Source organism: Arachis duranensis, chromosome 9 (assembly GCF_000817695.3).
Source record: "Arachis duranensis cultivar V14167 chromosome 9, aradu.V14167.gnm2.J7QH, whole genome shotgun sequence".
NCBI classification, from domain to species: Eukaryota; Viridiplantae; Streptophyta; class Magnoliopsida; order Fabales; family Fabaceae; genus Arachis; species Arachis duranensis.
In genome coordinates, this window is record NC_029780.3 from 5211256 (window position 1) to 5226648 (window position 15393).

At 33.0% G+C, this 15393-nt stretch overlaps 1 protein-coding gene across 2 annotated transcripts; it reads right to left on the reverse strand.

Moving 5' to 3' along the window:
• Positions 1 to 1192: 1192 nt before the first annotated feature.
• LOC127741675 (uncharacterized) lies at positions 1193 to 10185 on the reverse strand. Of its 2 annotated transcripts, none has more exons than XM_052254737.1 (3): positions 9741 to 10185; positions 9598 to 9660; positions 1193 to 1298 (listed from the first exon to the last, which is right to left on the reverse strand). In XM_052254737.1, coding segments are annotated over exons 1-3 (435 nt in total). In that variant the 5' UTR covers positions 10112 to 10185; the 3' UTR covers positions 1193 to 1297. The 2 variants fall into 2 exon arrangements, 1 of the variants encoding a protein (XP_052110697.1); XR_008002824.1 differs by lacking the exon at positions 1193 to 1298 and adding an exon at positions 8108 to 9371 and having other exon boundaries at positions 9452 to 9660.
• Between the last annotated feature and the right edge of the window lie 5208 nt (positions 10186 to 15393).

A 15393-nucleotide genomic window follows, 5' to 3' on the forward strand; every position in this document is an offset into this window, starting at 1 on the left:
ACTAAACACACTTTAAAATTATTCGAAGATCAAAGGTTTTGTTTTATTAAAAAAGATGATCAAATAAAAATTATTTATTATATTAATTTATTGTTAGTGATAAGTATATGAATTGGATAGTAAAAAGCTGAACATAGTTATAGTAAGTTTTGTTTTTCGCACTCCACAAGTAATTGACATTGTCTTTCGACTTGTAGCGATGTTAGAACTCTGCACCTATGTCCTGTAGAGGCCGACGAGAGTGCATCTCATGAACCGATGAGAGTACTTATACAAATTTTAATATTTATTTATATTTTAAGTAAGTTTATATTTTAGTATTAGTTTTGTATATAAGAGGATTATATTGTATTGTTATGTTAATATTATATAAATTTAATTTTGATATAATATCAGTATAAAATAGTAATATTATATGAATGATAATTAAAAAATAGATATAATTTTATGATTATATAAAATGTTTTATATTGTTAGTGCATTAAAATTAAACTATGTATATAATTAGCGTTTGCTAATTTTTTTTTCATTGTCAATTGTTATTTATACCATGTGTAACAATTTGAAAAGTATATATTAATATTCATATTGTTAATTATAGTAAATTATTATCGAATATAAAAATTATTATATGTATTAATATTAAAGTATTTTATATAAAAAATATTGGAAATTATTAAAATTTATTATATTTAGTTATTATTTAATTATTAACTTAATTTCTTTAATCTAATTTTTTTAGTCTAGTAATCTAATAATAATATATTTTATTTCGTATTTTTAAAATATTGATAACTAACTGATAGCAAAAAATAATAAATTATGATGACCGTTTATTATTTTTTATATATATTTATGTTAATAAAATATTTTTATACGTTGTAACATCCTAACTATTAAAATGTTACGCTTTCGGCTGCGCCACTCTGATAGCTCAGGTATTACGTCGATTCTTAAAATACTTAGTACTAAAATATGAGCCTGTTTAAAACTTTAAACCATATTTTTCAAATACCATTTTTTTGAAAACATAAAACCATGCTTACAATACAAATTATAATACTTACAAAAAATACATACATACATACATACATACATACATACATACATACATACATACATACATATATATATATATATATATATATTATTACTTTACAAATATTTCATATCAAAATCCTATCCCTCTTATAGAACTGGCAAAGTTAAAGGTGAGGAAAACATAATTACTAAAACAATACAAAAATATCATGTAAACAAAAAAGTAATAAGCTCTTCCAAACTTCATCGTCCATCTCCTGAAAAAGAAAAGACTTGTAGGGGAGTGAAAACATTGTCCTCGCTGATTCTCACTATAGGGTTAGAGAATTGCTATAATAAGATGCATAAAAATAAGAGTAAATACCCTTTTCGGCCCCTGTCCATTTTGAAAATTGACTACCCGCCCCCTATCCTTTATAAATTATCAAATCGGCCCTTATCCATTTACTCCGTGATACCAATTAGCCCTTGAGTTGGTTTCTCCGTTCAAAGTCGACGAAAAACGCTGAGGTGATCGACGGAAAACGCTGAGGTGTAACGTGCTATCCGTGACGTGGCTTTGGATCATCAAACGTGGATTGCTCTGTAAGCATGTGGACAAATAAGCCCCTGCAGACTCAGCAAAGCGACGTCGTTTTAAAAAGAAGTCTCTTTGCTCGTTTAGGGCGAAATCTCAGTCTCCCCATTCCTGAACCCTAACACTAGTGACTGAAGCATGAGCGATCCTGAGCAATCTTCAACTTGTAACACACGCCGTGTCTGGAGGAAGAATTTGGTGGGTTCGAGTAGCAATGCAAGTGAGGGCAAGAAGGCCAAGTTCCAGCACCCTAAATGCAAGTGTGGCACCTATGCAGTCATGCAACAGTCTGGGACAGCGAAGAACCCAGACAGAATTTTCCTGGGTTGTTCCAATTATGGCGTAAGTGTGCACCCATCTTTAGTTTATGTAATCAACTTCCCACTTGTTTAACAAGTTGTATTCACTATAATGGCAATTGCAGATGGAGCAACATCACTGCAACTTTTTTGTTTGGCTGGACGAGGTGATTGCTAAACATTCTGGCAATGAAGATGACAATGACATTCAAGGAAGACTGATGTTGATGGAGAAAAGGTTGGAGCAATTGGAATTCAAGATTGAAGATGAATGTGAAGCAAAATCAAAAAAATGTAGTAATAGCCATAGTGTGTTTGTTATGCTGGCAATGTTAATTGTGTTAACAGCAGTTGTGTTTGTAGTGTTTTAGAGTATATTGTGTTGCTTCAAGTGATGCATGGATATCTGTTGAGATTTGTGTTAATTTGCTCTGTAATTGTAGATTCTAAATGAAATGAATGTGAATTTTTCTTTGTTATAATGTAAAGACTGAACCCAAGATAACTCTGCACAATGTTGTATAAGGTAAAAGCATAATGTTTATATTCATACTGCTAAGCACAAAGGCATTTACAACGTGAGCCAAAATCATCAGCAAAGGTCTGACTTCACAAAACAGAGAACATGTTTCATATTGTTTAGTGTATTACTTCACAAAACAGAGAACATGTTCCATATTGTTTAGTGTATTACTTCATAACTATAACTAGGATTATGTCATTTCTGAATCCTTGGTGGCCTAAACCCATATGTTGGCTTGAATTTGTGGGGTGCATTTAGGCCTGGTGTGGGGATAAACATGAAGAGAGTTGTGGCAGTCCCTGAGTCAGTTGCTCCTTCAGGTGGAAGTTGTTGCTGAGTTGATGGTTGTGAGTTTGGGGTTGTTGCTTGCTGTAGAGGTGGCTGAACTGTTGGGGTTGTGGCCTGTTGTTGAGAGTGGTGCACTGTAGGTGCTGGAGGTCTAGTTATAGCTTGCTTGGGCCTGAAATTTGGCCCTTGGGGGAGTGCAGTTGGGGTAGCAAGGTTTGAGGGCTCAGTATTGGAGTCCACACCCTAAACCACATGAAAACAACTCAGTTTATTGTAAATGTTGTTGGACCAATTAATTTTATAGTTAAAGAGCATGAATATGTAAAATAACATTACCTCTAGTGATGGTTGGGCAGGGTGTGAAGATTGAGTGTCAACCCTTGTCTCTTGTTGGACTGAGTGAGTGTTAGAGGTCTTAGGGGCTTTTTTCTTTTGCCTTTTTGCTTTACCCTGTGAAAGACATATGAGAAGCAAAGTAAGCACATCCATGATAGAACAAAAAAATGCTTAAGCTAAGGGGAACATTAAGTTCAGACAAAAAACTACCACTGGATCAATAGATGGGGCAGTAACATTTTGGGGAACATTGCTTCCAACTCCTTCCCCGGCCTATGCAAATCAAAAAATAAGAGTCTCATCTACTATACTTTTCAATTGAATAGAGGAAATAACAACTACTACAATGGGAAAGAAAAATATGTAGAAGTTTTGCCCACATTTACTGCACGTGACTTGGAATGACTTCCTTACCTTGTGACCTTGCTGCTGCATTTGTCACTCAGCCACCATATCAACAACTCTTTTTTTGGTTGGTCTCCCAGAGGTCTCCTAATGATTGGTACCTCTGGATGCAGCCTGTTGGTTTCTTCCCAAAACTCCTCAGAATTTACTGGTTTAATGGAGTCCCCATAAGTAGGCCGGACAGATTCCATTGTAAGCCATTTGTGTGCAAAATCCTCTGGCCTCAGCCCTTGTTTCCTTAACCTTGAGATAGCAGCCACTGCATGCTTCATCCCCAACCCACTCTGCCGTCCACTTGTTGCTCTTAGGAATGATGTACTCATCCAGCCTTAGTTGTTGAACTGGAGCCAATTTACCCTTGCATTTGCTTATTCTGTGCTTGTGCCCTGCCATCTTTCGCATAATGTAACTTCGAAGCTCCTCTCACATAGTTAAATCGGTTTCTCTCTATACTCCACGATCTTGGCGTTCCAAACTTCGCACATATTATTGGTGATATTGTCACACTTCGAGCCATGGCTAATGTAAGCCTTCGTCCATGCACCAGGATCAAACTTCTGTAGATACCCCCAAGCATCCTTGTTCACCTTCTTCACAAGTTCCATTGAGTCTTTGAATTCTCTCATTGTTGTGCTCTTAGCAGCCTTCCAAACTAGCCCTTTTGTGTGCTTGTCCTTAAAGTGCTTGATGAAGTTTTTCCATATATGTAAGACACAATTCCTATGACGGGCTTGTGGCTTTATCTCATGCAATGCCTTAGCCAACCCCTGCAATAACAATTCAGCCAACAGTTGAATTAACAAGTAAGCACAGTGAAATAAAAAATCATATAACAAAAAGAAACACAAAGAAGGAAGTAATGTAACCTTCTGCTGGTCGGACATGAAGTTCCACCCCTTGGCAGCCACAGGACCAAGATCATCGTGCAGGATTGAAAGAAACCATTTCCAGGAACCAGTGTTCTCAGCTTCAACTATAGCAAATGCTATCACAAAGAAACTATTATTGGCATTCTGCCCCACAGCTGACAAAAGATGACCACCAAAGTACCCTTTTAAGAAGCATCCATCCAATCCGATCAGAGGGCGACAGCTCGCCTTGAAGCCTTTCTTGCAAGCATCCAGTGAAATATACAACCTATTGAATAGTGGACGACCCTCCGGTTGAGGAATGACATCAACCATACCAGTGGATCCAGGATTGCTTTTGTGAATTTCATTTAAGTAGTCATGCATCTTTCCATATTGTTCTCGCTCCTTTCTAATTACTTGCTTTCTAGCAGCTTTCAAGGCTCTGTATATCATAATTTATATGGACATTATAGTCCTGCTTCATGTGCTCTAGTGCCTCTTTCGGAGTCATTAGAGGTTGAGTGACCAACCTTTTTACCAATTTACTTATCACCCAAGCTCTATCAGCCATATTACTACTCAAATTCCTACCACAGTTGTGCTCTCCAATGAATGTCTTGATTTGAAAATTTAGACTCTGACTATTATGAGAGCAAAACACCAGCCATGGACAACCCTCCTCAGCACACCTTGCTCTAATCCTCTTTGGCTCATTCTTCAAATACATAAGCTCTTTTCCCTCATATACAAAGTAATCCTTAAATGCTTACTTGAACATTGCCATGGTCTCAAAGTGTTATCCAACCTGAAACTGAACTTCACCATACTCTGCATCCTCATTAAATCAGGATATCTTGCCTTATGCTCCTCATCTGAGTCAGAAATTGGGGAGTTAAATGCCTCAGACTCATATTCATATGGCTTTTCCAGGTCTGAGTCTAATACCTCAGCCACTGGAACTGAATTGGGCTTATTCCTTGCCTCATCATTTGGGTCAACATCACCTGGCCCATTACCTTGATCTCCACTAGGCCCACTGTTTGGCTCATTGTCTGTTTCTTGTTGGGATAGAACATGTTTTCTTTTTCTTCCAACATACCTCTTAGCCTTCTTTTTCTTAGTCCTAGGAGACATGTCCTTATCACCAAAAATACCAGGTGGCACATTCTTCTTCTTCTTATGTGTCTGTTGTCTAACACAACTCTTCTTCCTAACACCCTTTTGTCCAACATCCATTGCCTCTTTCATCCTCACACTAGGCTGCTTCTTCCTCACACTCTTCCTCTGTACATTTACTTCCTCATCACTACTACTACTATCAGATTCTAATCCAGTTGGAGGGGGTTTGTAGGGTTCGTCTTCGGTTGTTTCATATCCGTCATTGGAAGAAGGTGAATCTACCTCAACAACATCAGGGCCATATACTGGTTGACTAACATCATGCTCAAAGTAAATAACCAACAAATCCGACTCCATATTCTCCATCTTTTTATCACACATTTCATTGATTTCCTTATCCCCTTTCAGAACATGCAACCCAGACTCTAAATCAAGGGAACTGCCATCATACCAATACATCTGTTTGTAACTTGTATACCCCAAACCCTTGAACATTTCCTCCAAATCCTTGAAATTAACATAATCTATGTCTAACGGAGGAAATGTCTCAACACTTCCGTCACGGTAGAACAATGCACCATCTTCATCCCTTTCAAACGAACTCCCATGATGAAAAACAGGGACTATTTCATATGACATCTATTAGAACAACAATGTGCAATAATTAAAAATTAATTAACAACTTCCATCACGCCTCATTTTAACATTTTAGAACATGCATGGGGTGATCACTAATCTAAATCATTATTAACAGTAACCAAGTTCAGAAAAAAAATGGAGCAACACAAGCTAACGAAGCTTCAAGACTCAGATAGCGACACTAACCTTAGTAGCACCGTCAGTTCCTCCGTCTGCAGCACCGTCAACCCCTCCCTGTTGGAAGTCTCTGTCAGCTTGCTTGGAGGGAGACGTTTCGGTCTCTTAGGGTTTCTTCGTAATTTTCAGGATGGAACGAGGGTGATGTATGGTGATTGGGGTGTGCACAAGGGGAAGAATGAGATTTTACCCCAAACGAGCAAAATGATGCCAAGCAAAACGACGTCATTTTGCTGAGTCTGCAGGGGCTTATTTGTCTACATGCTTACAGAGCAATCCACGTTTGATGATCCAAAGCCACGTCACGGATAGCACGTTACACCTCAGCGTTTTTCGTCGACTTTGAACGGAGAAACCAACTCAAGGGCTAATTGGTATCACGAAGTAAATGGATAAGGGCCGATTTGATAATTTATAAAGGATAGGGGGCGGGTAGTCAATTTTCAAAATGGACAGGGGTCGGAAAGGGTATTTACTCTAAAAATAAAACTGTTTTTAAAGTACAGTGATTAATAGCCGCCTTATGTATCCTTTCAAAATCAGAGATCTATAATAAAAAATCCGAAATCTTTTTTAAATGAGAAAACTGTTAATTCTTCAAAAATCCAAAATATTTTTAAAAGTTTTTCCTAAATAGCATGAATGACCAAACTATTTCAAACATAGGTTCATTAAGTCTATGCTGAACTAGTTTACTTTTTCATACTTTACTAAACCAAAAACATAAACCATTCACAACCTTCAACCCATCACGTAATCAATCACAGTCATAGGCTCAAACAATTCAATCAACAGTCAATCCACCACAATCCAACCAATTTTCAGTCACAAACACAAGTAAGAATGTTCAAACACAATCAAGTAGTTATATCAAGTAGAGCAATTAGCAATTAAACATAATTATTCACATAGGCAAACCAATTACAATATGCACACCCAAATAATGTCACATAGATGCATATGATGAATGCTTGTCCTATGGTTGATGAGTCTCATCTGTCGGTTATCAAGCCAACCCAGCAAGTTCAGCTGCTAAACCCTGCACTGTCCCCCGTCGTGCATCTCCAAGAGTCTATGCATAGCTTTTTCTCATATATAAAATTTGCTCAATGGGGGTATCCTTTCCGGGAATTTATTCGTGCCTAGTCATCTTTATGACGTAGTGTCAACAGAGTATCGAGCCTCAACCTGAAACATGTGGTGGCAAGTCACGGTACTTTACCCAAGAAAACTCGTATCTTAGATAAAAGAAGTACAAAAGTCACAAATTCATTCATTCATCATCATTTTCGTACTTCATTAACAATCCATACCAAGTCAAATCATCATTCATGCCATATATCACTTTTTTCTCAAGTCACTTTACTTTAAAACCAAAATCAAACTCATCTTTATCTCAAAATTCAAAATCTTCATATCTCAAATTATTCCAAGTTTATAATCTACTTTTTCTTCAAAAATCAATTCTCTTTCAAAATGGAGCCACTTTATGTAACATTTCCCAAAACTTCCAAAAGACTTTTAAATATCATATCAAATGGGAATTCTCTTTAAAAAGACTCAAATCCTTTACTTTTAAATCACCCGTTTAACTATTTTAAATCAGAGTTATTAATTAACAACCTTGACAAAGACTCAAGACTCTAGAAAAGAATAACCTACTTCATTTTCTTAAATTCTTTAGAAATCCTCGAAATCATAATTACTTAAATTGAAATCAATTAAAATGGTGATTAAAAACCAAAATCAAGGCATGTACAAATATTAAAGTCTTTGTAATTATAAATATCTAATAAACATAATTATAAACCAAGTTTTCATCCAAAATATAATTATAAATATTGTTCCCGAAGCAAAATAATCAAAATCCAAAACATAATTATGAATATTGTCTCTAAAAAAAATAAACATAATCCAAAATACTCAATTTTCATATTCATTCTCTTGTAAGTTGGGTTGGAAAAAGTTTGGATTTTGGCAAAAAAATTGTAAAAATACCCCTAGCCAAAAAAATACTAAGTCCGGCGAAAAATCCCGTCCCGCCTCGCCAAAGCCTGCAGTTTAAGCGGTGTGGATTAGGTGGGCTTTTGTTATTTGGCGGTCCCAATTTTTCAGCCCAGCCCGCCTTTTTTGGCGGATTACACGGGCCGTCCCGGCGGGTTTAGGCCCGTTTGCCACCCCTATGTAAGCCAAAAGTTCCGAATTCAAAACCAAAATTATTTAAGTCCAAAAACCAATTTTCATTTTATTCTTAAATCAGAAACATTCCCAAAGGCTCAGAATTGTTTAGTCTTGCTAAATCAAAATTTAAAAAATACTTCAAAAGCAAAACGAATTTAATTTACCAAAGTTCAATTTCTTTTAAAATTCACTAAAATGCCTCCAAAGATAATTCTTTAATCGAACTTCTAAACATAGGTCCTTTCATATTTAAATCAATATTAAAACATAAGCTTTACTTAAACAGATTAAATTCGAAACACCTATTTCTTAATAAATCACGAACCAAATAATAGAGCCTCTCAAATCCAATCCTTTTCTAAATCACATTTTAAAACAGAATCTTAAATCTCATAAAAATTTGGCAACATCGTCCCTAAAACTTAGACTTTGCCACCCTTTTTGGGTCCCAACCAAAATATTCCGCAACCTTCTTCAACGGGTTTAAAACCAAATTAGTTCAAAATCAAGCTGATTCTAAAAGTGCATGCATATCATTTTCATAATTCAATAAAACCGATTCAAACTCAAATAAATTTTCAACAGATTAAACTCTAAAAAAACAACTTCAAGAACCATCCATTTAACAAAACCAAACAATAATCTAGTCAAACAAACATTCATATCCATCCAAGACAACCAAACAATACATAAGACTTATACAATCACTAAAGGTACATTTCTCACATTAGTATCCATATATAACAATTCAAAATCATAAAATTTAGTTTTCTGAAAAAGTCCCTACCTCGATAAGTCGAAACTATAACCCAAACGCGTCAACTAAACTCTTTTCTCTCAACTCGAACTCAATGGCAACCGAAACCTCAGCTCCGCTTACTTTCTCAATAGCAAAAACAGCCTTAATCGTAACATGCAGCCCGGGTTACCAAATCCTAAAAACATTTACGTCGTGAAAACCTTAAAACACATTACGAAAAACTAATGTCGAGGATTCCGAGATAGAGACACTTACTGGAATAAAAGGAACGACGTAGTAGCCAAAGCAACATATAAGCGACATGCAACATTCAGAATTTGAACCTATGTTACCAAATCTCAGAGTCTATAATCAAACATAACAGAATACTAATGCGAGGATTTTTGAAACACAGTACTTACTAAAATAACAAAACGAAGCAGGCGCGAACTCCGAGCACGACATGCAAGCACCGATACACAATCCTATGACAGTCAACGCCGCAACACCTCAGCATAAGTTAACAGAATAGCGTCAAGAGACTTTTTAAATCGGAAACGCTTACCAATATAGAGGATTTAGCAGCTGTTTCCGGTGGTAAAGGCAGCGGAGACAAGGCACGGTGACACCCAGCGGCTCCTCCACGCGACCCAAACGGCGAAGATCCAAGCTTTGCCACTGGCAAAAGGAGGCAATGAAGGTGGCTGGCTCCAGCGATGGTGACAGGTCGCGATGAGGATGACGGCGACACTCTAGCACGCGCAAATGGCTTCCCTCTCGACGGTACAGCGGCGGCAGTGACAACTGGAACCGACGAACAGCAATGGCGGGTGAGACGTGATGGCGTGCAACGTCGGCGACAGCTCGAACGACGGCAGTGAGCTGAACGGTGGTAGCTCCATCTCTCTTTCCTTCTCCCCGTCGCAGCTCACTCATCCCCAGCACTTTCTCCCTCTCGGACCTCCCTCTTCCCCCTTTCCCTTTCTTCTCTCTTTTTTTTCTTTCATTTTGTTTCGGTGTGTGTGCTTGTTGAGTGAGTGTCGTATGTAAGGAGGGGTGGGGGAGTGCAGCATGTGAATGTGTTAGGATTTTAGGTAGTGTGAGGCTAGTTTAGGTATTTTAGTATGGGCTAGTTTAAGTATTTTTATTAAAAGTAGGGGTAGTAGTGTAATTTTATAAAATAATTAAAAAGATAAAATAATAATAAAAAATCAAATTAAATATAAAATTTCCATCTTTAAAATATCTTTCAATTAAAAATTTATAAATTATTTTCAGTCAAATGCTAATTTAATTAAAATTGGAAATAAGTAAATTAAATATTTTTTATTTTAAAAAAATAAAATTAAAAAATAATATTAAAATTAAGACATATAAAATATTCATTGTTTTTTTAAATTATTAAAACTCCAAATTATAAACAAGAATTTGCCAGATTTATATACAAAAACTCAAAAATATAATCTCAAGCAATTATAATAAATTATAAATAATTTATTTCAAAATTGGGAGTTTTACATACATATTAATACATTTATAATAAATATATTATTAAATAAAATATACAACATACATAAATAGTCTTATTATTTAAAAAATGAATAAATAACCATTTTGTCGTTCAAAAGATACAACTTTTGATAAATCAGATTTTAACATTTATTTTTAACAAAATAATTCTCGAAAAAAATACTCCATGTGACAAAGTGACCAAATATTTGGTCAATAATTTATTCATCTAATCAACTGTTAAATTTTTTTATAAAAGTACTAATTTATTTTTTTTATAAAATTACTAATTTACCCCTCTCATCATCATTGCCTATTTCCAATTTACTTTCTCTATCATCTTTCACCTAATCACCCTCCACAAATTTTGAATAACTCTCATTCACTATTCACAGTGCTTCCATTTTCCATTCATAGCGACGATGATGATATAATGAATGAAATTGGGTGGTGGATATGAATGGTGACAGAAGAATGAGATGAATAGGATGGGAATAATGATGATGATAACAGAAGTAGATTAATAATTTCATTAAAATTTAATTATTAACTGGATGAATAAATCATTGACCAAATGTTTGGATTACTTTGTCAAATAAAATATATTTTTTAAGAATTATTTTATCAAAAACAAATATTGAAGTTTTTTTTGTCAAGAACTGAATCTTTTGAGTGTTAAAATGATTATTTATTGTTAAAAAATAAAAAAAATAAACTTGCACACTACGAGATGAAAGATTCAATTTTTTTAAAATTTTCTAACAATGCTTCTCATACATAATGAGAAGTTTTTTTATTTAATTTAAAAAAATAAAAAATATATTTTGCCCATTACAAGAAGATAGAATCCACCATCCAAAATACAACACCACACGTCTTCATATTCGAGAATAACAGCAAAAAAATATTTATATCCAAGTTTTTTTAATTAGTCTCAATCAAACCCCTAATTTAAAACAATATAAATTTAGAAATGGCAATAAATAGGATAAGTAGGGTTTAGATCCAACCCTAACCTTATCTGCAAATTGAGAACATGTCAACTCTAATTCTATCCATTCTCAACCTGCAAGTACCCAACCCTACCCGTAAGTTAGCAAAAAAACGTAATATCATTATATAACCTAACGAGCATGCAAATTAAAAATTCAACACAATCATTCCACAAACAACATAAATATCAAATGTTCAATTTTATATAGCACGACGATCACAGCGCTGAATGCGAGCACGCGCACAGAGCACCAACAAAGAAAGTAGTTGAAACAAGGAGCACGGATTTTTGGTAAAGAAACGCAGAGAGATTGAGAGGAGAGATTAGAGCTGGCTATTCGATAGGGGTGATCTAAGTGAAGAGATTAGAGTTTCTATTATAATTGAATATTTATATATCACTAAATACAATTGACTTTTATATAAACAAAAGTATTAAATTACTAAATGATAATTTTAGGCTCAAATGTTAAAAAATTTTTACACTAAAATATAAATTCTTATTAGTTCAACACTTAATTAAAATATATTTTTATATAATATTATATATGTTAGAATTGAAACTCAACCCGCACTTTATCTATTCCGCACTCAATCCTATCCGACTGAATTAAGTTGGATATTCAGTTAGATACCGGTGAATATGATACATATTGCAATCTCTATAAAAACTCCAAACCTATTCGATTGGATTGAATATCCGTGAATATAATACATATTGTCATCCCTGTAGAAACCCCACCTAAACCTAATCCGTCGTCGCCACTTTTCGATCAAGGCCAAAACATGTATTTTTAAACTCTTTCATGTTTATGTAAAACGACTTTCGAACTTTAAACACTACTAGCATCATTTCATTTCGATCAATATAATTATGAAAAGGGTTTAGCATGTTACTTATTGAAAAACATTTATAAAAAAATAAACAATTGAATTATTAATATATTTATTATATATTTATTAAAATAAGAATTTAAAAAATTATTAATAATAAACTTAAATTATAAGCAATTATTAGCATACAAAATCAAATTTTTTGCTAATAAATATTTTTAAAATTATGAGTAAGTATCTAAACGTACAAAAAAAATCTTTTTCTTTCTCTTTAAAAAACCCTTGAAAAACACGGTAAAAACTTGAAAGACTGGAGAAGTAAGAATAACGTCCGAAACCGGAGGCTCACCAGCCCGCACGATTGCATTAGTCAATTCTCCAAGTTAATAAGATGCAGGCATGTAGCATTATGAAGATAAACTATTGCATTAATTAATGCTTCAAGTACTCTTCAATTCAGTTACTACATAGTACTTATGAGTTATGAATTATGATAGATCCAAACCAGAATTAATTATTGTTGAATATGCACATGATACTGTGTACGTGGCATTGGTTTTATTATTAGAATTTTGTTATCTTAAGTGTTGACGTGTTGTTAAAGTATATATTAAGATTATAAATTTAAAATAATTTTATTAAAGATATAAAATTTTTAATTTTTTAATATTATTTTATATTTAATGAAAAGAATTTAAAACTTTTCATTATTAATTTTAGTTAAATTTTTATTATTATCAATAGAACCAAAATCAAAACAAAACCCAAAACCGGATATATCTTGCGCTAGGAGCGTGGGGATAGCTACGGTAGCCACGGAAGCCTTGCCGCCTGTCTAAAGCGGAGAAGGAAAAGGAGAACAAAGCTGAATGCGCTATTTGCTTCCAGAAATTCATGGTTGGAATTGGAGAAAAGCGAGGGAATTGTCGAAGGTGGAGATTGAAGTGTAGGGTTAAAGAAGGGAATTGTGGAACCGAGGGTCAATGAAAGCATTTGCGGAATCGGAGGTTTTGATGATGGAGTTGAAGACGGTCTTGGCTTCTTAGAGGCTAAGGGGTTTTCGGAGGTTGTTGATGGTTGTTAGGTTTTTCGGATTTTCCAAGAAAATGAGAAGGAGGTTTCTTGGGAAAGGAAAAGGGGTGAGGAGACTGTGGTAATATGGAAAAGAAAGTAAAGTATGGGATTTGGTGTAGAAGACAAAAAGGTAATTTGAGAATTTTATTAAAAAGTAAAAAAAAAAAAATTAGGGTTTAGATATGTTTGTCACACGAAATGGTATAATTGTCGTTTTATTATTTAAAAGTTATATTTGTCAGTATTTATATTTGTACAAGTTTAATTATCAGTGCTATGCACGCACGTGATAAGATTGAAATTATAATTTTAAATTATTTTTTAAATTAATTTAAATTATAATAATTTGATTAATAAAAAAATAACATTTATTATTTGATTTTTTTAATTAGATTAACTCTAAAATAGTTATTAACCGGTTTTAATAATTTATTTTTTTCAATAAATCAGATATATATACTGAATGTGATCATAAATATAATATAGTAATAGTCAAATTCACCAACAAATATATTGGCTATTATCACAATATAAAACAAATTAAATATAAAGGCTATTAGCACTTATAAATCTATAAAATTGCACTGTCTTTGATTCGTGCAAGGGTTTACTTATCAAATAAACTTAAAATATGAACAAAAAATATGTATAAAATGGACCAGACCTAGCATTACTTGAAAGAATCATGGAAAATAATCAACTTACCTTATCATCTATGAGAATCATTTCTATGTAGGTCGTCTTGTTCTTGTCAAATTTGGATGGGACTTTCCATAACCTTATAATTCTTGCCTTTATTTTTCAAACTTTTTCATTACATAATCTATCATAGATAATATTGTTAATAGAATCATCGTTAGTAGCCCTTAAGTATGAGAAATAATAAATAAAAGAAGATCTATGTATGAGGTACGAATTTTCTAGATGATAAATAATTGTAATAATTCACTATTATTTCTTATATACATATATAGACACACACTAACAAATATTTTCAATGGAGATACTTGCTACAATTAGGTGAAATTTATGCCATTACATTTTATTAACTTTTATGATTAATTCAATAAAGATACTTACTCAGTATATATGTTATCGACATTAATTATATGCCAATATTTTTAGGAAAGAGCTAAAAGAGGAGATATATAAATAAATATAATATTATTGCTATATAAGAAGCATATACATAAATTGCTACATTTTTTATTATATTATACAACTTAAAATTATAGTATCATGTTATTATTAATTCTAGATACTTGCTATAATTATATCAAATTTAATTATGACTCTAAATAAATAAAATAGATAACATTCAATATTATTTTTTTCTTTTTTACATTCAATATTTACTGTAAATATAAAAAGTAAAATAATTAATAAAAAAATATGAGTAGAAAATAAAACATATTAATTAAAATTTAATTTGTTATTTAATTTTAAAAAATATATTTTACCTTTTTAAAATATAATGCATGTATCATGTAGACCTTATTATTGTTGTTGTTGTTGTTATTGTTGTTGTTGTTGTTATCAAATTAAATGGGTCACGATTAATGTTTGCATTAACTATCTCGTCCTAATAAAATTATTGCACTTGAATGAAAAATAGAACTATATCAATTGATATAATTAGAATGATTAAACATATCGATGATTGATAAGTAATTTAATTACGCATTAAATATTGATTTGATATAATTATAATGAAGATATTTTCTTAAATTAATATAATCATACATTATTCATGAGCTAATTGTAATATAATTAGAATAAATTTATTTGAGAGCAAAAAAGAGTTCACG